The 27,591-nt window shown below is 34.4% G+C and overlaps 2 protein-coding genes across 2 annotated transcripts in view; one reads left to right on the forward strand and one right to left on the reverse strand.

Moving 5' to 3' along the window:
• The window catches only part of LOC132562830 (protocadherin-11 X-linked-like), a 45,118-nt gene extending 21,863 nt beyond the window's left edge, over positions 1-23,255 (reverse strand). The window contains exon 1 of the mRNA XM_060227607.1: positions 22,929-23,255. The gene's annotated coding sequence lies outside the window, so the exon portion shown is untranslated. The remainder of the gene's footprint in view (positions 1-22,928) is intronic.
• Positions 23,256-26,508: 3,253 nt separating this feature from the next.
• LOC132562444 (uncharacterized) lies at positions 26,509-27,261 on the forward strand. Its single transcript, XM_060227189.1, has one exon. It carries the CDS (start codon positions 26,509-26,511, stop codon positions 27,259-27,261), a length of 753 nt encoding a protein of 250 aa, XP_060083172.1.
• The last annotated feature ends 330 nt before the right edge of the window (positions 27,262-27,591 follow it).

The following is a 27,591-nucleotide window of genomic DNA, read 5'->3' on the forward strand; positions in this document are numbered from 1 at the left end:
GCTGGATCTTCATTCTTTTTATATTTAATTCTCAAGTCAAAGATATTTGATAAAACTGGAAATGACACAATTTTTCTAATGAAATAAATCTTCCAGAAGAAATTTCATTTACGATATAAATTAAATTTTCGTCCTCGTAACAGAGGTAACTCTGGACCATGAAATGTGAAAATCAATTTCCAGAACACGATAGATCATACCTTATATGCAATAACGCTGACACTAACCTAATATAACCTCCCCTGGCGGAACTCTCCTACTGGTGTCATGGATCTCTATCAGCATAATACAATACAATTCACTTAACCGTAGCAGTATAACAGAATGGTCATTACTGGTCATCTGCCTCCCACCAGTTGTGTAACAAACAGTCAATGACCAGATGGCCGATGACCAGTAGTGACAAAGTCTTCAGCTGGACATCCGTCACGAAGGCCATAAAATTTGTCCTGCCGGCAGCTTCTAAGACAATGTATACAGAAACTGACCTGACAAGACATAAAATCAATACCTTTGTGAAACTTTCTATTACTGTGTCTTAACTGTTAAATGAGTTGATTACGAAGTAGTAAAAAGGTAAATAGGTACAGAAACATCAGAAGGTAACATGAACAAACTTAAAACCCAAGAGAAGACTCATTCACTGTGCTGATAATATCATTGAGATCATGAAATGTCATTGGTCTTTATAAAAGCAAAACAATCCTTCAGTAGTTTTTGAGAAACTACATTTCAAAATTTCAAAAGCCAAAATCCAAAATGGACATTGATGGCCATCTTAAATATTAATTGTGATGAAAATGCAGTGTGCATCATTTTGATAGCAAGAGTTTAAAGTTTTTCAAGGTAGTCTATCTGCTGTAAGTACAAGCTTGGATATGGACTGAAACGTAAGATGAAGCTGGGACCAACATTATCTGACCAAAGTAAAATGTAAAATTACCCGAAGAATTCAACTGGTTCACTTCCTCACAGGTGACATAACATCTAAAATGTCCCACCTGCCAAACTATCCAGGTAAATTGGTCAAAGTTCCAGGTGTCGCATATAGCACTACCGAAATGTGGACTCTAAGTGACCAACTCCCTGGACTGGTCAATAGGTGAGGTGGTCATTTAAATTCTGTTACTCCTCACACCAACTTCATCACAGAATAAATTACCTAATGGCCATCTTTCAAATAGCCATTACCAGGCAAATTGTGCCCGTTCAATGATGCATGTCGCAATTGGAAACTCATCCACCCGATTTTATTGTTACACCTACAGAGGTAAATACATTGTCTGACCCCAAAGTAAACAAGGAAATGGGGGAACTGTATTGAACGATGATGTCTGTGCGAACAAGAACAACACGAAAATGTCGGGTAGATTTCAAAGAAACTATTTTACAACTAACAATGATGATTTCACAAAACTAATCTCCTTATTTTGGGGATTAATCGCCTGATAATGTTGCCATCTTGGATCCTTTTGAAACTGAGTTAAGGAATTATCTGTTTGATCCCTTCACACCTATAAACCACCTGCAACAATCCTCACCCCTACCCCCTACGTTGTACGTGTTTAAACAGGGTGGAATAGGAATGAAATAAGCATCTTCAACCAGAATTTTGTCATCTGTGAATTTAATTACCAAAATTATGTTCTTATTTTCTGTTTTAGAAAATCATAAAAATTTTTGGTAACATATATCTATTTAAAGGCAATTGCTTGATTTATTGTCCATATTGGATATTTATACAAGTACTTAAGTAGTCGGACAGAACATAGATCCTGATCAGGAATCTACAAGTTTTAGATATCTATTCTCAAATTAACCTACTGGGATAACTAATCAATATGGTGCAGTTTCACTACACAAAGATATCTTTCTGATCTTTTATTGTTGAATGTGGCACATTTACTGTGTTTTACCGCTAACATTAAAACAAAGAAACCTCAGGAAACATAAATCTTCAAAGTTATGTCATCTTACACCACAAAAAGTTTTTATCATCTTCCCTAAAAAGTTTGAATCATATGGAAATAAATCAAAATTAGGACCACTTAGAGACAATTTGTTACATCAAATTCCATCCCAAGATCAAGATATCCCATCACACGAATTCTGAACAAGAAACAATCATTTTTGTGAAATTGTATGTTAGAGAAAATTTTCATATTAAGCTGATCATGCTTGTGACTTGTAAACCAACAGCCCAGTTAGGTATAATTAAGTCATAGTAACAGACCGCCATTATAGTATGTATACCCAGGAGGAATAAAACTCATGATCAGTTCAGTGACACCTCAATCAATATACACATGTACTTTCACTGCAAGTCACAGTATATCATTTTTACCTGTAGTCAATCCTTTCTTATCAAAAAAAAAACAAAAATAATAATCTTGGAAAATTTCACTACTGATGACTTGCGTAAAGACAGTTACCAAGAGTCACGGAACTGAGTGTCACTCATCAAAGCAGCACACTCCTCAAAAGTGCCTAGGGCTCTTACAATCTCAACATATCATGATCTTTGTTTCCGTAAATGTGCTTTCTTTCTTTTACTCATTTCCTATTATGGATCATTACGCCAATAGCTATACACACAGGTATGGTAGTATTGCGTGTCCGCAATAACCTTTTCTAGAATACAGAATATTAACAAATGAATTCAATTTCATATTATATCCTACAGCTCTGTACAAATCTGTAATATCAGTTCCAAATTTCTCTAATGTACAAAAACAAGATTTGAAAACAAAAAATTGCTCTTTTGAAGCATGAAATAAAGTACTTGAAACCATAAATATCAAAACTGATAAAATCAATCAACATCTGAAGTAAACTGAAAAAAACCATCAAACAAAATGTTCAATGTTTGATATCATTAAAATCAACTTATGCAAAACACTAGATAATATTCTATCCAGTATATTTTTGGAGTTGATGTTGATGAAGTTATTGAAGAGATGATTTAGGATGGCAGGAATATAGTGTAATACATCAGTACATGTGCATTACATGTATATTAGTGTAATCAACAGTCAAATGATTGGCAATGAGTTTAGAGACAGACTCATTTCCATAAGACATGTAATTATTAAGTCAAACCTAGTTTACAAACCTTGCACGTATATCCCATCCAACTTAAAATGATAATCCTTTAAGAAATATCAGCGTTAATCCCCTTCTAACCAGCCGCAAACCTTTTCACCTTTAAGGAACACAATGTATGGTCGTGTGCGAGAACCCTATAGCTATAGTCACACATTAGAGAGTCTTTCAACACAGGATCCGTCACCCATCCTAACCAATCGCTGGTCGTCGTCGCTTTAAATCTCCCAGGGTATCATACACACAGTAAGTAAAGAACTATTTGGTCTACTTCAACCAAGCGAGAAAACAGTGTATATTATAATGGAGTAAAAATCACTGTCACATCTGATCGGCCAGCTCTCTCCTCACTCACTGAGGTGGCGGTTTGTACTGGCGGCACATTTTATCATAAAGTAAGACTTATTCAATCCACTCTCTAATACAACAAGACATCCATCTGCCATCCAATTCAGATGCACTCTACAATATCAAGTATTTGCCCTCAGAAAATTCTTTACCAGTGGTCATAGAGATCTTAAATCTTCTCTGAAGGATTTGCCCTTATAAACCCCTTTTCCACTCAGTAGATATATGTAAGGTGGCCCTTGATTCCGTCTCAGGTATGTGACACTAAAATCTTTCCAATCCAACACAATGAAGCAAATTTCCCTTCATTCCACATAAAGACATTATATAAGTACATGTCCCTCACATGTAACCTAATGTAACCTCCATCCACTTATGTATATTTCAACCCCTTCCCCTCCCCTCCCCCCCAAAAAAAATAAATATATATCATCAGTCTATATGTTAATTTCCTTCCTCTTCCCCTAAAACAGTGAAAACACTTTCCCAAAAGATGCCCGCATCTCACATTGAAAAGAAATTGGGTCAATATAATCAGCTCTTCAGTGTCTCAGTACATGAAAGTTTGTGCCCACCATCTATAACATTATCATCGTCTCTTCCATTCTGTTTCTTACAATCGGTATTTAATTCTCCTTAATACAGGTTACTCTTCTTGAAGACACACTAGAGCCTTGAAATGTCATGGTAGCATGTGGCTGTTTAACTTGACCCAGAGGTCTCTTTAACATTTCTAGCTACTGAACCGTGTGTTCCTCAACAGCCAAGTCTAAGAGCTCTGATGATCAAAAACATCCGTTTGTATTAGTGCACCCATAAAATTAAAGAGTTTTCATGACACTTCTTCTATTGAACAATTTCTGTCAGAATAAAGTTTTGTCAATATTTCAAAGACTTCTGCGTGTACGAGCATAAAAATTAATAGAATTATAAAAGTATGATAATCTATATAAACGAGAAACGATTATAATGTTTTCCTCAAAATACGATTTCTAAATAGATTGATAATTCATATTTCTTTGACTTTTTTTACATTAAGGTAAAGAATTAACTATAAATATGATGTTGTGTGTTATTCATTACCATTTTCACTTCTCAAAATAATTGCTAGCTCATGTCCCTGTTTTATACAATTCAGGGACATATTATAACGGTACCCTTAAGGTACATGTTTAATAGGTATATAAAAAGTCAGTGTTGATTTCAAAGGGGCCTGTCTCCCCTGTATGAAACACCTGACCTGTATTTACCACATCATGCTGTGCTGGCATACACCTTAAATATTAAGTGTATACCGTAATCGTCATCATTTATTGATATATCTCTCGCTGTTTCCCGGCCTTTGTACAAAACTAACAAAGACACAAAGAGTGTATGATATGTCTTTCTTCATTTCAAATGACACCTATTAATTTTTTTTCAGGAAATCAATTTGCTTTCTGGTCATGAATTAGTCTGCCGATCCATCTCTTGTTCCTCAGTTTCAATAGAAGTGTAAAAAAACTCTCGTCCCTATGTCTGAATAGGCAAATTAAAAAAAGAAAAAAAATACCATATGAATTGATTATTGTTAGAGTATAATATTTGATGACAAATCCAAGTGGTACAATAGACCTAGTATGTATACTAAACCTGTCCTTGTTGAGAAATAAACAAGCTTCACTGTCACTATTAGCCATGAAAAATAAAACTTCAGAATTCAGTTGTGTTATTTCAATTTCTAAAAAATGGAAAACAATTTGAACTGATCACAACCATGCAAAAAATTGCCAAAACAATCCCTACTTTTAAACTCGGAAAGAAATTAATGTGATAATAAATGTCATTATATTAATCAAGCTTGATGAAATGGCCGTAATTGTACTTTAAGTAGAAATAAACTTCAGCATTGACACTTGTCGCTTTCAATTGTTCTCTTTAATAAATTGTCGAAAATTTCATCCATATAGTAATCTATAGCCAAACAACGAGCCCAAATAGGCTTTTGTCAGGTAAGTCTTAGGAGGCCAAAAGTGACCATAGTGACTAAGTATTTTATCACAAACAAAAGTTCATTCTAAATATTTATGAAATTCGATAACCCATAAATATATATATATACACATTTTTTATTTTTATTCCAACAAAGATAATTGAATTTATTATGTGCCATATGTTTATAATATTTATTTTCCTGAAGAAAAAATTAATTTTCTTGTAAATAAGTTAAAATCCAGACAAGAAAACTCTTTAACCACATGATAGTTAAAATTTAATCCTGACACATTTACCGTTCTTATCAAATTAGGATATGCTATGGTAGAGGATATTAACAGCTATTGTAATAAAAAGGCTCCATCATTGTTCCTTTCAGGAAATGGGAGATGCTTTGTTTAACAGACAATTATAATTACCTTTGATTTTAAAGACCAAAGTCAGCTTTAAATGTGCATGTGCGTACTTGAGAAGTGCACTTATGAGCGTACCTGTGTCAGGTGTTATCAGGTAGGACCAGCCCACCTGTGATAGCCGTGGAGTGTGCCGACACAGCACCTGAGCACCATAGACAACTGAGAAAGGGGGACGCACACTGATGCGAGTCATGATTAAGATTGTTTATTTCAATTGTCTTCGAAACACAGTCCACCTGTGACACACCTAATCAGAGTCGTTAAAAATGCCAGCCTATCATTTTTAAAGACGATAGACGTGATTGGTCTACAACACGAGAAAACCTATGCAGAATGACACAAAAGCTATAAGGTATCTTGTCGAGCCAGACCATGAACACATGAAGAAAACACAGAAATCACAGACAATGAAGTTGTCCAGGTGGAAAACATTCCGACACCAATCACAAGTTTGATTTGATTTCAGGAAGGTTGCTGCATGATATACTGACAAAGCAGGACTGTACTGACCCTAACAGAAATAGTAACATACCCAGTCTAACTCTCCGATCTGATACAAAATGCTCAATTGTAAGCATTTTGTATGCGACACACAAGCTTAAATGTTCCAATAACCAATGCTGATGAAAAAACATTTAGCATCCATCAAAGTACAGCTCCATTGTATGTTACTTCTCTCTTTCACCAGGAATATTGTCCAGAAACTCTATTCTGTTTTTATGTCTGACTTTTACGAGCCATAAGACCCATTCCCTGGTTTAATCAGTCATTTTATGAGTCAATCAGCTCCGTTTTCGAGTCTGTTCTTTTTCATGGCAAATTTTGAAAGGTTACACTTATTGGTGCAATTTATGCCCAAATTGTACTAAATTTTACGGTGCCAAATTTAACCGCATAATTTTACCGTAAGTTTAACTTCATGGAGGTTTGCATGGTCACACTCCAGTAATAAAAAATTCATCATTCTTTAACAAAAACTTAACAAGTACATTTATGTAAAACTTTGGTTAAAAAAAAATTGATAAAATCTTTTTTTGTATATAAATATTCATCTTATTTATGAAAAATCTTTTAAAAAATCAAAAGAGTCGAGGATTAATCTTATGCAATCAATTACAATGATTGATCCTAAAATTTATTGTTAGTTTGTTAGGAAATGTTTAGATAAAAAACAAATCTAGAAAATCTATCACGAAACATCAAAAGATATAAAGTCGAATGTTTTTATATCTTGTGAAAAACCTTCCAAACAAGAAATAAAACCTGATAGTGATAGATAGAGCAGATAAAGCAAATTTATAGAATAAATAAATAAATAAACATATGTCTGGGAACAGGTAGATTTAAAATACTGGTAAATGTAAATATTTGTCAAGATCAGGGAATACCTTGTATCAATATATAAATGAATAAAATCAATCAAGTGGAACACTTCTACAAATTGATTGTCACTATTTAAACCTGTCTCAGGTCAAAAGATTTGCTTTGGGGGCAAATCAAAACTGATATAAAGATTAGCAAAAGCTGCCAGCCTGTCTGAAGACGATTATAATTCCCCTTGGGCCCTACAAAGAAAGATGAACTAATATAAAGACATCAAGTTTGGACAAATTTGAAAAAAATGCTTCATCACCTATCATTGAAAGAGGATCATTTGCTGAGTATAACCTTTTAAAACTATCTGTTGTTCAAAGATGTAAGATATGAAATCCTGATCAAAGATAATTATGTGTTCAAATTGTCGCCTAAGAAAGGATGACAAACAGGTGAAAATGTGCCCTAGGTTTACTGTTCCGTAATGTGGACAGCTGGACAATAGTCATATAGTTAACTCTTTGTCGTGGACCAGAAAAGAATATTACCATTGAATGTGTAATCATCAAAATAAGGAGTAAGAATGATATTTCAGTTGCTGAAAACTAAAAATTTTTCTATCACAAATGTCTTTTTTTATAAACTTTCTGCAACAAACTCTAAATTAAGTAATATTAAAAGTTATGATAAATAAAAATGTACATTTTTTAATTATGCGATATAAACATCTCATTCTGCATTTTTTCCCCATCAAATTCTTTATTGATATTCATGTCATCAACAAATAAAATTCTATCTTGTCTTGTAAATCTGCTATTTTTCTAAAATACCACATGCGACCATCAATTTAAAATCCCCTTTGATAAATGATAATATTTCAGAAACACTGTTCTAGGACAACATAGGAGGCTGATTTATTCCCTGATAAACTAAAACAGAATTTACAGGACATAATTTATTTTATGATTTCAAAAAGCCTGTTTGCAGCAGTACAATCTTTTTCTATCAAGAAGAAACAAGCAGAATATAATTTGTTTTATTCATTATCTCAAATTTTAACCAGTTTTATATCTAAACAGAGTCACCGATGGAAAGCTGGAGGTGACAGATGACAAAGAACTAATTTTATCCGTTCAGACCATATGGTGAGAAAGGAAGCACAATGATAGAAATTTTACATAAATATGTCTTTGAGTCTTTGAATCTAAAATTGCAATTGACAAATTGTCATAATAACACAGAATGTAATTTAAAAGAAGCAAATGTGTTACCATCCAAACTCAATCATTTTCATTTAACCGTTCAGAATTTTAACTATTACTGATGAAGAAACATGATTTAAACATTTCTGCTTTTTTTATTTATTCTCATTTTCCTAACATCAATATAGCTGTAGAATAATTCATGCAAATTCTTTAATAACCAACGTCAATACTGGAACTGTTCAATACATTCTGAATGATAGTAATGTTACCATGGAAACTAGGTATATATTACAGAATTAAAAACAAATCCTATAAAAATATATAAGATCTGTTTTGTGTGATAACAGAATTGTGATCTAATGAGTAGGTTGCTTTTCACTGGTAGCAGATGCTGGTCCATTGTTGGAATATCTGGTTTCTGTTAGTGAAAGCAAAATAGGAATAAACAGATGAATGGTAATTCCATACCAAACAACCTTGTGTTGAAAACCTAACTCAACATGATGAGTTGGGACGTATTGTTCCTGATGTAGATGAGATCCCTGTGAAGCCGACTCTCTAAAATCAATCCGTATTTTTTTCTGTGAGCAATGAAGAACAAAGCAGACCATTTTGATGATGTTAAAATGTTCTGTGCTTTTAAAATCTGCACAGTATCAAATGAAATCATCGTATCAAACAGGGTTTCTATCTTTATTAGGTAGCCTGTTCCAGAGCTAGGGCAGAAAATCTGTAGAAAGTCACTACAGGAAAAAGGTTCAGAGTGATTAATCGTAATTATGGTACATCTAATCTTACAACTGAGACCTCCAGTTCAATATCACTCACCATCACAGCAGGCCGAGAATGCGCAAGAATTGTGGGAGGTTTGTGTGGCTAAGAACAATACACTCAAAACACGTGGCCAGTGGACATTGTAGAAATGAAAAATTAATTATCACACAAATGGACAAGTTTTTCATCACAAACTTTGGATGAGTTGATATCAATGTTGGCTGTCTAACCCGGGGGATGGATGATTATCAGGCTTCAAGTTAATGAATCGATGACACCTAACGATACAGGATATCGCTACAGAGACAAAGTTCTAAGTCCGAATTATCTGACCTGGTCATAAACAATGCTCAGTGTTGAATTCACACTTCCAATGTACCCTTGTGAGCAATAAGTTTGCATATCGGTCTAGGTCAGAAAAGCACATCTCGGAAGTAAATTTATAAATCCTGCGTAAAAATGGAAACCTGGTACGAATGTGGGATGGCTTGGGCTTGTGTCAAGGGAGGCATCAATAACTGAAGTCCAGGCTCATTACAGAATTGTCTCCCCTGGTGACAGTTTTATATCTTATCGCAGGCCGATCATCTGCAGATTATGTTTGTCACAAATTTAATGGCAAGTGGACAGTATGTCCTGTTAATGCAGTTCAGGGTATCAACAGTGATGGATACTCTGCATACGTGTCAAAAACACTAGATCATTTGAACTGACTGAAGGAACCAACGGCAGTTAAATTGAATATGTTCATATTATCCTTTAACTGAATATTTCAGTTGAAACTTGATTTTGCATGTAATTATATATACATTGCATAGAAATAAAACATTGTTTAGGGATACCCTTGAATGAAATTTAAATCTCGATTATCATGCGGTGATTACTCGGCTATAGCACCTGAGAATTGTTTGGGGATAATGAAATTGCTTTTAACCAAACACGATCTGCTCTATGAAAACAAATCATACAGATAGGATCAGAGGAACTGATGATTGTATGAAATTTTATTTCTGAAAATTTTATCTGTCTTAATTGATGGACATATCATATCCTTGGTGGGCGCCAATCATAATTAGTAACACTTTATTTCATTGGCGGCCATTTTGTTTCAATCACACTTTGCACCAGCTTATTTGATTGGCTAGTACAATTCCAATCACATTTGTAACACATGACTTTATTAGCTTCTATTCCAAATGGTTAAAAAAACGTACAGGATAAAAAGGAAAGAGCCAGAAGTATTTTCTACATTTTTTAACATTAGCAGGAACCCAATTTGGAATTGATCAACATATATGTGGCATCTACAATGTGAAGGCAGTCATATAAGATGGTGTGACTTTGTAAATGAAAGCACAGGTATTTAGATACAAATGTAGTAAAGGTGATGAACTTGTCCTTTTTTCTTGATTTTTCTACAATAAAGTCTACAGTTTCTAACCAGCTTTTAAAAACTCATCTCAGTGTTTTTAATTTCAATTCTTTAAGGCTGATTATTTTTCAACAGGTAATGGAAATAAAAAAAAAAAACCAATCCTTGAGCTCCAAGGGCATACTGAATGTTTCACACCTAAAATAATATTAGGCACAATCACAATATATGTATCTCTATAAGTATTACGGTTTTATATTTTTAAAGGTATTTTTTATATCTCATTCAGGGATTCAGACTTTAAAACATTTACCATATAGATCAATGTAAAACATGACTTATTAATCATTGAATATCTGCCAATATATAGGTAAAAAGCACACGGATTGATGTCAAATGTCAAATCAACACAATATATTGCACAAATATCTATCAACATGAATTGAAACCTTATAGTTATAAGAAATGGCAAAATAGAAATTTCAATGATATAGTTTTAAAAATAAAATAATAAGGTCGTTGTTCATACCCAAAACAGGTGTTTGGAGTTGAGGTCACAGGTGGCGTGTACTGTCGTAAAATCCTCAAAATTGTTCACTGACTCACGACTTTCACTGACCAAACTCTAACAATGTAAATCCCAAGAATCAGTTTGATTCTGAAAACCACAGAAAAGTTAAACTTCTCCATTTTGATATGTAAACATGCTCATATCCCGACAGTTTGTATAACTGTTTAAATGTGTAACACACCTGAGCAAAGAGGGCGTCCCCAAAAAATTGACTCATTAATGAACCCTCAAGAACAAAACAGGTAAAACACGGATTTCCTACAGGTAGGGAACATGTATGGAATATCTCACACGGAGATCATGTCCATGGCAAGCCACCCGTGTCAGATCCGTATGAAATATCATCTCTACGTTTGAACTTTAATTAAACGTTTGGGTCAGTCCAGTTATAGAATTAAATACTCATTAAGTAGGGGCCATCAAGGATTTTTTTTAAATGGGATAGCAGTAAATTATAAACCAATAATCAATAATATAGTAAAAAGAATTCTTAAATAAAATATTAGAATTGAAACAAATTCATTAAAATTTTTTTCAATTCCCATCATCAAAAATAGCCTTGATAGAATAAACTGAATTGATTACATTAATTATAAAATTAGAAACTATTGAATGATATGAAGTGAAAACAGAAGTATGAACTTCATTAAAGAGGTACAGACACTGAATTTCTATGAAATTAGTTCCAACTATAAAACATGTATGAAATGAAATTTTTTTTTTCTAAATTTTTCAACTTTAAAGCAAGCATGCACGACTGTGCCTGATGTTTGTTTAACTCCTCGAAGACTTGGCCCCCTTTGCTTCCCCTGTTTAATCCATCTAAGCTTGGGAGCACACCTGCTATAATAGGGTTATACAGGTAGACATTGTGTAAACTCCGATCAGTATCTCACACTGAGATTGTCTGACTCTCGCGGCTATCTGTCAAAAACATCTGATACGTGTAAACGTTTCTTTGAAATTCAAGTCTTGATACAAGCTAGCCTAGCCTGATAGAGTATTGGAACGGGTATACGGTGTGCAAAAAAGTCAGGAAACGATTATCTCATCTTTCTGATTGGACGATGTCCAAAGACAGTTGTTGACCCATTAGTGATCCCTTGGATTGTTTTGATTCTAATTTAGTAATGTGAGCTTGATTGAGCGTCCCAACTGTATCAAAACAATTGGGCCATTTTCCTACAACTGGCCATCAACTGATAATGTCAAAAATCTTTATTTATAAAGATTCCTTGTTTGTGACTCACAAACAAAAAACTCTTAAATTGTTTCTTTTCAATCTGGTTATCAATCTAACTTTTTCTTGTCTTGTGACACTATGGGAGAATTTGAATTGCCTGAATGCTTCTACCATTGTTTTTATTCAATGCTGTGGTAATTCTAACAACAAATTGGACATCTTTCCAGCTGTATTAGATTTGAATCTAGTTATTACACATGGTCATTTACCATCAATTAAGCAAAATGCATTATATTCTAACTGAAATAAATATGTCTGCATTAGTACCAATTACAAACAGATGAAAATAAAGTAAACTTAATCCATAGGAGTAATTTAATTATATCAAATCTCTTAAAATTCAATCAGAGAAAAATACATCACCTGTAAATTATTGGACAACATGCTTGTTCTTATTAGATACAATTACACCTGGTCGTTAATCTCTCATCAGACCTAGATCAATAATACTGCTGCAAACAAATGTTTGTAAGCTTAACAATTCTACATTCAATTTCTTAATAATGGAGCTTTCATTTCAATTTCAAATCAAAATTCTCATGTTCATTAATTGACATTCTTTATGAAAGGTAAGTGAACATGAATGTCCTGCGCTTCATATGAGGCCTAAAGAGAATATTCCTTTTTAAGATTTTTACAATTACAACCCTAAGCTGACAATGCATAATATAGTAGTTTGTGTGCTGGTTCAGCCATCCAGTTTTGTTAGCTTAAAAATTTACAATAAAATTTGAATCAAGGAATTTTTATTTTAGTTTTGAGAAGATGCTACCATGTGTGTAAAATTTTGTATACCATAGATAGTTGTTTTACACTTATGAAATTCTGTTCTAAGAAAATTAATTATGATTTTTATCATTTTATAAAGGTTCTTCTGGTATTTCTTTAAAAGCTAACCAGTATTTGAACAAAGGAGTCCTACTGTTTCCTTAACTCCTTGAAACAACAAGGGAATGATAAAGGACAGACTCCCAAGGGACTCCACTGCCGCCTGGGGTGTTCATTAAAGAAGAAAATGAATTATTGATTTTTTGCAAAATTATCAAGATGGTGAAATGTCCTTTCTAAGGAGGCAATGTTATTAAAGCCTGGTTAGTAAACACATTAAGAGATGATTGGTGTCGATCCCCCTCCAACTCCTCTATCCCTCCCTAGAATCTGTTACACAGGCTACTGGGATGGAGAATACAAGCTCCATCAACATGTATTAGTGTAAACAATGACCATTGCTGGGTAAGGTTACAAATCCACTGACCACAAGTGACCCAGTTCAAACTATCAGCAGGACATCACAACCTTTCAAAGTAGGACATAAGGTCACTTGACCATCAAATAGCAATCAAACCTCAGCTACATGTAACTTTGCTCCTATCTGACTTCCTGGATCTCTCAGATGTTTAACATGCATGGATACATGTGTGAATAACCATGGAAGGTACAAGTCTTTTGGTGAACAAGACTTTATGGAGACAAAGTAATTAATTGTTCCTGTGGTGAAGTGCCTGCAAGTGCTCAGCCTAGCAGCAGGTGGCCTTGTGATAAATATTTCGGAATGGTACCATCCGCCTCAGCATAGTGGAACGAAAAAACATAAAACAACATTTTTTATTAAAAATTCAATAATTAATGCTCTATTAAGAATTTCATTTCGAACTCTTAATTTAACAAGAGATCCTCAAGGGATCTTGGTGCTCACCATTGTCTGATCTTTATTTGTTCTTTAAAAGTTTAATCCTTTCCCTTCTTTTCTCGTCCCTCCTCTGCTTTGCTTCTAATGATACAAAATTTGAACATTCCTATACAGAAATAGCCAGACATAGGGCAGTTTGAATAACCCACCATTTGATGATGGTTGGCAACAAATTTCAAAACACTGATATAACATGTATATTCTTCGCCAGCGATACTTTTTTCCAGCCTAAATGTCATGCAAATTTTAGTAGCAGACTATGAATTCATCTAAAGAAAACACTCCTGTCCTATTAAGAAAGCAGTTGGCATCAGACAAAATAATTTTTTCATTACTTGACACATGTCCTGATACTGTCATAAATCTGATATGTCTGTTCTTATTTTTCAATTCCATGAAATTTAAACAGCAATCTTTCCGTTAGAAACACAATTTACAAGGAGAACATTCCAGGAAATAATAACATCATATTTCAATTAGTAAGGATATGTAGCTTTGGGGCACAGGAAAATTGCCCATCATGAAAAATGATCATATATATTTATATTCTATTTCATTAAATAAATTTCATTTACAAAAGTTATGCATCCCAGCAGCATGAGTTTTATTCTGACGGAAATGCAAAATCATTAGAGTGTATGTATAATTAAATCCAATCAAAGAAATGAAAATTCTGGAATCTAGTCAAAAGAATATGCCCCCTAGGTCCATCAGAAGAAGTTGAAAGACAGCTGGACTGCAAACTAGGCTTCACACAGGGTTCAATTATCATTAAACAGATACACAGGGCATATTTCTAAGATTCAACATCCTGCCTGTATTTTTGTATAATGTTGGTACCAGTTGGAAAGATGTACACGTCCCACTATGTGCTGGAGGGTTCAGACTATCACCATTGTACCAGGCACACTATAACCTCAGCAACACGTAATGGAGGTCATATATATAGACTTTAACTAATTCAATCAAACTAAAAACTTACAGTAAATGTGGTGCAAATGTGGGTAATATCTATTATCACTGATGACAATGATAATCACAAAAGACATCGTTTTTTTATCTTGTGAAAACACATTTCCACACACAGTGATTTGACAAGATGGAGTCAAACGAAATTGAAGGTGTATAGGGTAACGACATTGATGTAAACACTGATAGGTTAGAATTTTATATATCTGTTAGTATACAATCTTCCTGCCTTCACTTTAAATCAATAATGTATTCATACTATCACAGCTATACATTACACTGCCTGTAACTTTGACATTTTGTAAGAAAGAGAATGCCTAACAGCGTAATTGTTTTTTTCCAAATCTCGAGTAAAAAATGAAATCTCTGACATATATATATAAATGAAAGTGGTGTGTGTATATCAAGATGTATCCGCTACAGTTTGGTGTTAATGGCTTTCCACTAGGGGCAAGTTTTCTATATTAATCGTCTTTGATGACAACAAAGTGACAACATAAAGGAAAAAAATCAACTCTTGACAGAAAAAGACACCTCTGGCAACGTAAATGAAATTGTTTTTATCTCAATATCATAGAGAAGTTTATTCACATCTGTGCATGGAGCGACCAGGCACGCAAGCGTCTCTACTCACTAATGAGATTGGATTATCTCTCCAAGAAAACAGATCCCATCGTTAAACAAATACAATATTCAAAAATGCACTCATCTCCGTTTCACTTTGAATATGATAACTAATGGCATTTATACACTACCATATAACTCTGGACGCCTTTCTACACCGCCATAACAACAAAATTTAACAGTGAATCAGAGTTAAAATAAAAAATAACAAGATTATGAGCAGAAATGACTGCTTCATCTTAAAATGTTACAAGGAAATCATTTGAAAAGAATTATCGACCAATTAATGGCTTTGATACTCGACATTGGTTTTAAATTGCAGTAATTATGGAGTTAATGGGTACAATGGTTGGTAAGCACACATGAAGATTGGGTCTTTATAGACAGGAGATGGATTTAGTTAAAGGCATGATAATTTTAGGATTTCTATGATCCAGCATATACAATACTATCTCCTAAGTATAATGAAGAAGATGAAGTGTTAATACATGTATTGCTTTCTTTAATTCTTTATCCATATAGCTATACTTTACTCAGTCCAAAGTTTCTTAAACCCATTACATCATGAAGCGATTTCAAACATCGTAAACATCAAACCTAAGAATTTTGCCCGATCTTTTATGTCTTCATTTCCACTTCACACTTCGGCTGACAAAATCTACGGGTTTCTAACGCAGTAAATTTGTTCATTGCTTTTAAGTAAGGAACTGTTAATCCCCAATGGACCCCATTACCAGTAAAGTAGACAGTTTGTTTCCAGACTATATATCTAAAGGACAGTTAAATTTTGTTGGGAAAGATGAAAAGTGTTTATTTCATACGTTTCCTTTTTTTTATTTTCTAGCTGAAGAAATCTCCCATGAATAAATGATTGGCAATATTCACTTCCCTTTAGCATACGGAAAATTTACTAAGTATTTAGCTTTGTTTGTGGATTTTTGGGTTTTTTTTTAATTTTTTATTTCAATAAATATCTTGACTTGTAGAACTATGTTAAGCAATGAAGCTCTGTTACTGTGAGATAGGAAATAGAGACCATCCTGAATTTCAAGCTAAGAGTAATAATCATAGTTTATTCTTGGTGCATTAACACCATCCAGTAAGTGTTTGCAAGTCTCAATTTCAATCTGGTAAAATGAAAACTAAATCCTGTTTTTGATCGATGAATGCATTTGGAGATTCCCCTAAATATTAACAACATGAAAGCTGACTTCTAACAATTTTCATTCCTCTATACGCAGATTGTAATTTGATCAAAGGGCAACAACTTTGTATGAACTGGCAAAATTTCATCATCCCTCTGGGAATTCATATACCACTTCAGCCAAAGTAAATTGAAATCAGTTGACAGTGTGCAAAAATGTTTCATACCATTTTTAGCCAAATGTGGAGAAGATTTTACAATACCCAGAAAAGGGAATAAAAGGTCCAAATTTCAAGAAAGCAAGGGAGATAACTCTTACAATGTCTTTCAAATGTAAAACTTGACGCTGCATAGAAATGCACTGTAAGCAATTAATGTCAGTTTTGACTTTAAGGAAGATTGTCACTTTTAAATTCTCCAAAATTGCAAACTTACAAAATTGTACCTGTTAACTCGTACAGAAGATTTGCTTTCACTTTAACAATCCAACAAATTGGGTCAAGAACACCAGCTGACGTAGTATGGTAAGAATTTTTCAAGATATACTACAAAAGTATAGACAAATAAACCACATATTACACTACTTTTTAATTTGGAATAAAAATGTCACTGGGTATGTTTACAAATGAAATGTTTGTCAGTCAAGTAAATGTGTTGGTTATTCTTTCAAAAATTACAACCAAGTTATCTTCGGAAGATTTAATTGTGATTGAATCAATGAATTATGACCTCTTTAAAGTCCATTAGTGATCAGCGAAAGTCAATGAACTATACAGCCATATACGTTTATAGCCGAGTGTGATTTTAAAATGCCCCTATGGTTTGCGAGTCCATTCAGCTCCTCACTTTTAAAGGCAATTAAGATGATATAGTTAACTTCTTTTTCTTTTAAAAAGTTTGGAAATAACATCTTACAGTTCTTTTAAAGTTCACAGTTTACATCTTGATGGCATACAAATACAAACAAGTTTGGGCTGATATGTTATATGTTTTACTAGGGGCAATGTTATTAGTAGTAAGTCAATTATAAGACACATCAGGGATAAAAATACAGAAATTACAGTATTGTCCATATACTATAAACATACAAAGTTCAATTACACTAGGTAGAGTGTCAGTGAATATTAATGCAGAATAACATGGTTTCACTTCACATAGAAACCAGAATGTTCAGACTAAAAAGGTTACAATTTACACAAACCAGAATTTTTAGACAAAAAACTAAGATTTCACTCAACATCAACGTACTAGTGTGTCCAGACAATGACATGACTTCACTGTGTACAGAAATCCAACTTGCATACATTATGTGGTGACAACAAATAATCTTTACCAAAACCCTATCCCCTTCAATTTCAAATCAAAGTTCTTTGCAATATCTTGTTTTTATCAATTTCATTACTATAATTATTTGCTAGGAGATTACACCTTATGGCTGGCCCCTCTGCCCTCCCCACCCCTCCTTGCCCCCAGAGTACACTCTCTATAAGCACAGTCCCTTGTGTACATAAATACACTATAACTATTCCTCTAATTGATGACCTCTATAAAAAGAGGAAGTCATCTTCAGTCCAGCCTCCAAGACAAAGGACCTTACTGTTATGTCAGGTCGAGGTGGGATAATAATGTTGACCAATGCATGCCCTGTTCGAATTCTGATGACCCTTGGTCAGGCAAACTGGACATGCGATGTCAACTCATTAGCATGTGACTGTAAATGCTGTACATGCATTAGGTGGGTGTAATCCCTATAATTATCCTGTCCACCTGCACAAAGCAGTGGTCAAGCAAGTCACTAAAACACAAAGAAGTATGGTATGCTTGATGATAGCACAGGAAATCAGAATGCAGTGGGTTTTTTTTTCCCCAAATATATCTACAAATTATTTTCATATCTGATGTCAACTACTTTGATCAGATAGCTTGCAAGGATTTGTAAATAACATTTAAATACATGCTTAAATGACATTTTCAAAGACAATATCACCCCAGAAAATGAGCTAAGAAGTCAGATATTAAGAATTGTCAGGACCGATGACCAGTTTCCCTGTCAGAACAGACTTGGACATAATCCCCATCAGATAGGCATCTAATGATGGCATTTTAGTCCAATGATGTAGGACACTATCAAAATCAGGGAGAAAATCTTTTTTTATCAGGAAATATTTCCATGATAAGACCAAATAAGAAAAAAAAAACATTTCTTGTTTCTGAACTTTTCCTGTTAAGAAAGTGTTTCTTGATATTTCTAAGAGAATCACTCTACCAAAAAGATGCTATCAACCATAACCAAGTAAAAAACACGATAGAGTGTGAAGTTGTACACAAGTAGCATACTTCTGAATAAAAACGTCATACGGATTAAGATCAGGATTATAAATATTTAAACTTTGTTTATTTTACAAAACATGCTATCAGCTTATATTAATTATTCTTGTTGGCTCACATGGAAACTTGCAAGGGGTCTTGCTGATGGATGAAACCATAGTAACACAGGAAAAGACACTTGGTTAGGCAGATGACCCCATACCTTTTCATGATGTCTATGTGAAATTTGAGTGTGCTACCATACTCAAAATCCTTAATTTACTTAAGCATTAAGCATAGTTTGAAAGCTAGCATATATGCTTAACAGCTATTACTCAAAACAACTGTAAAATTGAAAGGTAGCATAAAGCCTTAACTCATTTCAAACAGTTGTGCCTATTGTATTTTACCTAACTGAGAGTCGGCACGATGAAAAAGAATTGCATATAAAAAACATCAGAATTGAAATGTAAAATGTATGTCTTTCCATTGAAACAGTTGTATTACAGTGTCTTCGGGCTGTACCCAGTGGTAACCAACTGCTGCTGTATGTCACCGGGCTAGGCAGTGGCATATCAGAATGTTCAAACCTATCCTGTTATTGGTTATGCGTGTGCCAGGTCAACATTAACATTCGTGTCTTGTCCTCAATTTATGCACTAGCATGGGCCAACAGTTCTGGCGCATATTACTTCACTTTCAAGTGACTATCACTTGATTTCAAGTTACTGTAGTTTGTTGGGGTTAAACTACCAACAGTGCTGGCTTTATCTTGCACCTGTATAACTAAAGATTGATGGAATAGTTCCAAATCATCTATCACTTCATTTCTTTTTTATACAGAAACATGAATGTTGAGGTTTGAGTTTTATACTTGGTGAAGATGGAGATGGTCCAAACTGGTTCATTGTTCATCCAAATCTCTCTCTTAATGAATCATGGTACATGTGATAAAGGTAGTCCAAATATTTAAACAGAAATAGTAATAGGAAACTGACATTCATGATGTAACAATATACAGACTAAAATATTGGGGACTTTCTGGGGATTCGATATAACAGACAGGGGGGGGGGATATGGATGGGCTTATTACCAGACATTGACTTATTACTGGAGAAATACATTAAGTTCTAATCGACTGTTTAATTCCTAAAAATAAATTCCTTTTTAAACTCATCACCTACATGAAGATCAATGCACAGTTTCATTGATGCTCACACCCTTCAGAAGTCATGCTTACTTTCCGTAAGCTATAAAATTCCAAATGTTGTTTTCATTTCCAGATGTTAGATAAAGCAAAAGTGTCCACCTAGACAAGTTTCAAATACTTTTTCATTTTTTTTGATCCGCTGTAAGCATACCAAATCTCTAGACATATTTCATGGGATTTTTACTAGATGTAATTCTATAGCTATAACATACATGATACAGAAAGAAACCTCATATTTCACACTAATTTCCCATTCTGCGACATATAGATACTGTATCCACAAGCCAGCATTACAACATTCAATACCCACTTGTAAATACACCAACAGATTTATGGCATAACCGCACCTTGAAAAGATGAAAAAAATTGTTTCTGCCCCACAAAATATTATCGCTGCTCCACATGGTTTCAAGTGGAAAGGAAAAACATCAAGTATTTCTCCCATAGACAATATAATACACTCTTGTGCCCCTCTCACTTAAACCAGCCAGAAAACTAAAGCCAAACATATATATCAAATCTAACACATCCAGTCTAATCACTTCGGACTTCATCAGTACCAAATGTTCATGATGGCTAACTTTGAAGTTTCAAAATTTAAACACACATGCCGAGAAAGAACAAAAAATTTAAAGATAAACAAAATGGTGAGCATTCTACCTATAAACTTCAAAATCATCACCCTTCATCAATCAAATCAACAAAGCAAAACTTTCTTTAAAATAAACTCTTAAAAAACAGATCGTGTCGCTCAAAATTCTTTGAGTATTGATATATGTGAGGATCAGTTCTTGAAATTCCCTAAAGATTTTTGGATTTTCTTATCACTAGCTTTTTGCATTAATTTATCTCTATAATTGAGTTCTAAATCTAAGTACTCCTACTTAGAGGAAAGCTTCTTAAATCTTTTTAGTATCGGAGTTTTCCTCATCATCTGAATTTTCTGGTGATATTTGCTTAAAAAAGTTTTTTTACCTTGAAATACATGGTGCAAATAAATAAAACTATCAGACATTAAAAACTTACCATCACATTCAAATATACAGCGTTTAAAAGATACAGAATTATGTTGATAATTTTCATAATTCTGAGGTCAAAATTTTCTACATGAATTAAAGAATTTCTGGTTCAGAAAACAGTTACTACAGCCTACTCAGAAACTACCGAGGTTTTGAAATAAATATGATGACGTCTGTTGACAATAAAGGGATTCACACAACTGAACCCTGACTATCTCATTCCGGTTTTGTTTGATGGATGTGATTTTAAATATTCTAAGAGAACAATCAATATTTGAACAATAATTTAACTTTCTGTAGCCACACATAATTATGTTAAAATTCAAAGACTTTAAACAAACTGTAGAAAAACATTGTAGACAATTTTGTTGGGAATTATTCTGGTAATGATACTACATTAAAATTTGACAGTCAAGCACCAGTGACTTTGAAACATAATTCAAACCAATTTGCATCAAGTGCATCAGGCATGTCCTACAGATGTGCTGTAAAGTATTCTAACTCGTTACAACTTGAACTGAACAGCTATAAAAATATTACAAATGACATCGCACACGCTAAATGCATTTCAGAGATCTCGGCCAAGCAGAAAATCATCTACCAAAAGTAAGTCATCTATAGGAGATAGTCACTGTAAAACCCAGAATCTGTCTGCAGCCTATTTCTTGGACAATAAAGTTTGCATGCCTACAAAATCTGCTATGATTTTTCATTTGCTTTCCATCAAATAAACACACTTTTGGCAAGTGATTTTATGAGAGTTTAACTCCCTTTAGACGATAAGTTTACATGTAATGCCTGTTTGAGAAACCAGACTACTTTGATCAGGAATTGTGCTGTATCTTACAAATGCCCATCCTTACTGACACTTTTTTTCGAACAATTTGTCACAAGGTAAGTAAATAAAAATTATGATGCACCAAAACAGCAAGGACCTTTTTGTTTGTCTTACATAGCAATGCAATTTTAACTACAATTTGTGCTCTCAAATAATTTCACACATCTTTGTGAATATTCACTTCAACACATTCATGTTTTTAATACCTGAAACTAAACAGACTTTCTTCCGCTGGGATAAATGCATCTTTTTAAACCTTCAAATATGTCCTCAATTCCTTCCCAAACTACAACACAAGTTTCCCTATGCTTATTGCCTAAAAAGGTTATCAAGAATATTGGACTGTCCAATGTAAACACTAAACTGTACTTATAGTCATATTTTCTTTATAATTAATGTCCCTCTCAGTCAAATGACAGACTACAAGTAATAAAAATCACTTAAATATTCAATAACATAGAAATGTCCACAATCTTGATAAGGAACATTTTAGAATCAATCATCATCTTTGTCCCCCATTACTTGAAATCACCGTCATTTTACCTTCCACTAAATAGAATCAAAGCTAAGAAAAGTGTAAATCATTATAAAAAACCTTAATGTCAACATTTTGTCATTTAGTTGCCTGTGACTTCGTCCACAGTCAAAGTCAAAGGCAAAATTAAAATCTCAAAAATTTTCTAATGCACAAAGTTTTTCATACCTTTTCCTGAAGTTTTCAAAATAAATACCATTTAATTTGAATTTTAAAGAAAAAAAGAAAATGTGAAAATTGAGAAAAAATGAATGAAGAGAAATGGCTTCTTACCTTTAATAATTGCTGAGATTTTTGTAAGGAAATTATGTGTAAAGTTGACTTGTAATCCGAAGGCTCCTCATTTTGTAAAACACAGGCATATCATTCACACCTGAGAAATCTACCTGTAATCCCGTTTGGTCACACGGCTAATACTCCTACCTGTCTGTTTTAACTCTGTGCAGTCCTACCTCTGCTCTGTTCCCTGTTCTCCACGCACACAGAGGAGAGCTCACACATCACATGACCAACACACTGTCTCCTAGCTGTAGTTGGGGTACATAACACATCAATGACAGGGGGGTCTAACAACTTCTGACAGCTCTGCTGGTTCAGGCGGCAGGTTACTGGTGTTAGAGCTGCAGTGAAAGTACACATATAGGCTTCTCAATAACAGTATACAGCATTTACATACCCTTCTTGCTGTCTCTGATACAAAACCTAATATCACTGGTCCTAATCTCACTCACAACCAACAAGATATGTAGACCGATGTCATCTCGCTCACTAAAATACAAAATACGCTTTCATTGCTAATTTCAATGGACAAACTTTGGCTGTCATTCAAAATGTATATTACCATTGCAGCTATCACAGAAATGGACAATATGAAGATGCACTCACTCAAGAAAAGCATGGTTAGCTTTGTGTTAATTAAACAGCAAAAAATAATAAAACCTGTAATATTTTAAATACATTTTTGTAAAATATATGTATATTACAGTTTGAACAAAAGCTGACAAACAGGAACTTGCAAAAGTCTTTTGAGGAAGCAGAAAGTAAGCTAACAAGGCGTTGTATAATTGTTCTGAGGGTATAATAATACCACTTAAATTAAGGCATAAAACTATTCTATACTAGTGGTGAGTCAAAAGAAATTTTGTATTTCAAAGTTGTTTATTCCATATTGCTTTTTAAAAATGTTTACAGGTTAAAAATTTAAATAACACAAGGATTTATGTGTCTATTTAACACTGTCAGCACAGTACACACGCAGATTTCAAATGTTATCTGTGAAGATTATACAAAGAAAACAAAAAGTTGTAATACACAGGTGGTCCTTCTAGAAAGATTTCACAAAACATAGCCCGATACATTTGTTTTTCTAGTTATGTAAACACTATATTAAGCATGTGATGTATTTGATAGTGTTGTGAAATGTAAGAGTCAACTATTGAGGTACTTGTTTGGGGCAGGGATCTTCTAGCCTATCTTATCACAGAGACATTTATGAGATGTAGTCATATATAATATATTAGGCAATCAGATAACTCAGTATAAACAAGTTTTTTTAGGGAGTTGCTAAGTAGGAGGTCTCTTTTCTCCCCTTACATAAAAATACAGTTTTACAACCTAGGTATCTCACTAATGACAATCCCAGACTTGTTAATTCTTTAAAGAGTTCCTGTCAATCCCAGGAAACACCAACCTAGATTTTGGTGAAGCTCTTAAAACTTTAACAGAGAATCAATATCTCCATTGTCTGGTTTGCTGTCCTTACTTTTTATAAACATAGATAGACTTCATCCATATATTTCTTTTATTGAGATAAATCTTCTAACACAATTTTTTTTTTTCAAAGAACTTCCATCTTACATTTGTTTGATTTACAAGGAAAACTTGACAAACATCATGAAAACAAGGTTCTTTTATTATAAGTTACAAAGATGCTTTTATTATGAACAACTGTGATTCATGGTCTTACTTACAAAAAGATAAGTTTCTTTTCATATGGTCAGTGTCTTTAATAGAACTTTCTTTTATTGACAAGTGTCTTTTCTAGCTTTTGACAAGTTTCTTTTATAAACAAGTATCCTTTATAGACAAGTTTCCTTTTATAGACAAATTCCCTTTTATAGACAAGTTCCCTTTAAAACAAGTTTCCCTTATAGACAAGTTTTCTTTATAACCAAATCTTTCTTTTAAAAACAACTTTCCTTCATTTCTAAGTTTCCTTTTATAGACAAGTTTCTTTAAATGCAAGTTTTCTTAATATAATGACAAATTTTTTCTGGGACAAGTTGCCTTTAAGGAAGAGTTTCTTTTTATAGACAAGTTTTCTTTTACTGACAAGCATCATCTTTAGAATGGTTCTTTAAATAAGATTTTGTTGTAGATTAATAATTTACAGTTTGCTTTAAAGACGTCTTTCCCCTTTATCCATACTACAATGACATTTTGATAAAACCTCTGTATTCTGGACTTTCTGGGATTTGTATTTTATAGGTATAATACTGATTCTCCATTTCAATATAAAACTTGTCTAATATAAAAAAAATTGATTTATTATAGCTCACGATTAAAGTAATGTGGACAGATTCGTGTGTAAAGACAAATTTCAGAGATGAAATAGAAAAGACCCACAGGAAACAAGGAGCCCGAGACTAACCTTGTTATCAATGTTGAAGGGCTACTAAACATGTATATATTCACAAACAAATCAAAATAAACCCCATGGCTGACTTATAAATTGACTTTTCACTGAAGATGGCTCCAACATGTCCTCCTTAGAAACCCCCATAGTAACGAGACAGACAGGGAGGATGTATCAAATTAAATTTATCTTAAAACTAAATTAAGGCCATCTTAGATATAGATAAACATTTGTGTGAAAAACTTAAAGATGACTTTCCTCTGGTGACCAACTCAATACACCAGGTCATTTGTGATCTTCAAAGCGATTAGAAGACCAATTGGGGAAAAAAAATTGAAATAGTTGTCCAGTTTACTAGACCTTCCCACAGATGGCAGTACAGGTTAATTCAAAGCTGCGGGCATGTGCCAAAATTTCTGAAACTAACCAGAAGCTGAAAAGGCTACAGAGGATGAAAGAGAGTAGTGTTCAGCTGGTGATTGCAGTCACTAGCTAATTTGGTTTCATTTTTCATCACAGTAATCAGAACAGTGATGTGTTTACATGGCAAGCTATGATTTTTCCAACACTGCGAGTCTCTAGCTGGGACACACAACAGCCAGTGTTGAACCACTCCAAACCCTGCCCAGTTCCTCTTATGAAGAGTAGTCTGCACTGAGGACCAGAGGAGAAAAAATCATTACTTATCTCGAGAGGAGGACATTATTAAGATATTTGATAAATATTACATTGATGAAAATTGATATGAAAGCTATAAGTAATCACAGCCGCATGTTGAATGTAGTGTAATGTATGACTTCATTCTAACATGCTATACAGCAATACAAGATGATATATATACATGATAATTCTATGAAAAATGCAACATCATAATCCCTCATAATTTGTTATGTATAATACGATGCATGAAATATTGACGAGAGGAAGAATTGAATTTCATGACAGCTTTTATCCAGTCTGATATGTATTTGTATTGCCTCATGGTAAAGCTGTAATGTATTCCAAGCTCACTTACAAAATCCATTACCGTCTACTCAAATAACTGCTAACATGTTATATTAATGACGAGGGTATCAGATTCAACATGCTGCTGTTAACATTAACATTGAGATCCAGTTCCCCAACCCCTAAACCTAAGATTTCATCCTACCCCATCTCCTCAAATCTAGCTCAGATTCAACCTACCACCAAGCTCAGGTCTCATCTCCCACCAACCTCATGTCTCACCTCCTGCCAACCTCATGTCTCACCTTCCACCAACCTCATGTCTCACCTCCCACCAACCTCAGATCTCATCTCCCACCAATCTCAGATCTCATCTCCCACCAACCTCATGTCTCACCTCCTACCAATCTCATGTCTCACCTCCCACCAACCTCATGTCTCACCTACTGCCAAGCTCAGATCTCATCTCCCACCAACCTCATGTCTCACCTTCCACCAACCTCAGATCCCATCCTACCCCCTCCTCTCAAATCTAGCTCAGATCTCATCACCTACCAAGCTCATGTCTCACCTCCTACCAATCTCATGTCTCACCTCCCACCAACCTCATGTCTCACCTCCCAACAACCTCAGATCTCCCCTCCCACCAACCTCATGTCTCAACTCCCACCAACCTCATGTCTCACCTCCCAACAACCTCAGATCTCCCCTCCCACCAACCTCATGTCTCAACTCCCACCAACCTCATGTCTCAACTCCCACCTACCTCAGATCTCATCCTACCCGATCTCCTCAAATCCAGCTCAGATCTCACCTCCTACCAACCTCATGTCTCACCTCCTACCAACCTCATGTTACACCTCCCACCAACCTCAGATTTCACCTCCCACCAATCTCAGATCTCACCTCCCACCAACCTCATGTCTCACCTCCCACCAACCTCAGATCTCACCTCCCAACAACCTCAGATTTCATCTCCCACCAACCTCATGTCTCACCTCCTACCAATCTCAGATCTCATCCTAACCCCTCCTCTCAAATCTAGCTCAGATCCAACCTCTGGCCAAGCTCAGATTTCATCTCCCACCAACCTCATGTCTCACCTCCCACAAACCTCAGATTTCATCCTAAGCCCTCTCCTCATATCTAGCTCAGATCCAACCTCCCACCAACCTCAGATTTCACCTCCCACCAACCTCAGATCTCAGCTCCCACCAACCTAATGTCTCACCTCCCACCAACCTCATGTCTCACCTACCACCAACCTCAGATTTCATCCTATGCCCTCTCCTCATATCTAGCTCAGATCCAACCTCCCCCAAGCTCAGATCTCACCTCCTGCCAACCTCAGATCTC

This window comes from Ylistrum balloti, unplaced genomic scaffold (genome assembly GCF_031769215.1).
Source record: "Ylistrum balloti isolate Yb309-2 unplaced genomic scaffold, AGI_CSIRO_Ybal_v1 Utg369672, whole genome shotgun sequence".
Lineage (NCBI taxonomy): Eukaryota > Metazoa > Mollusca > Bivalvia > Pectinida > Pectinidae > Ylistrum > Ylistrum balloti.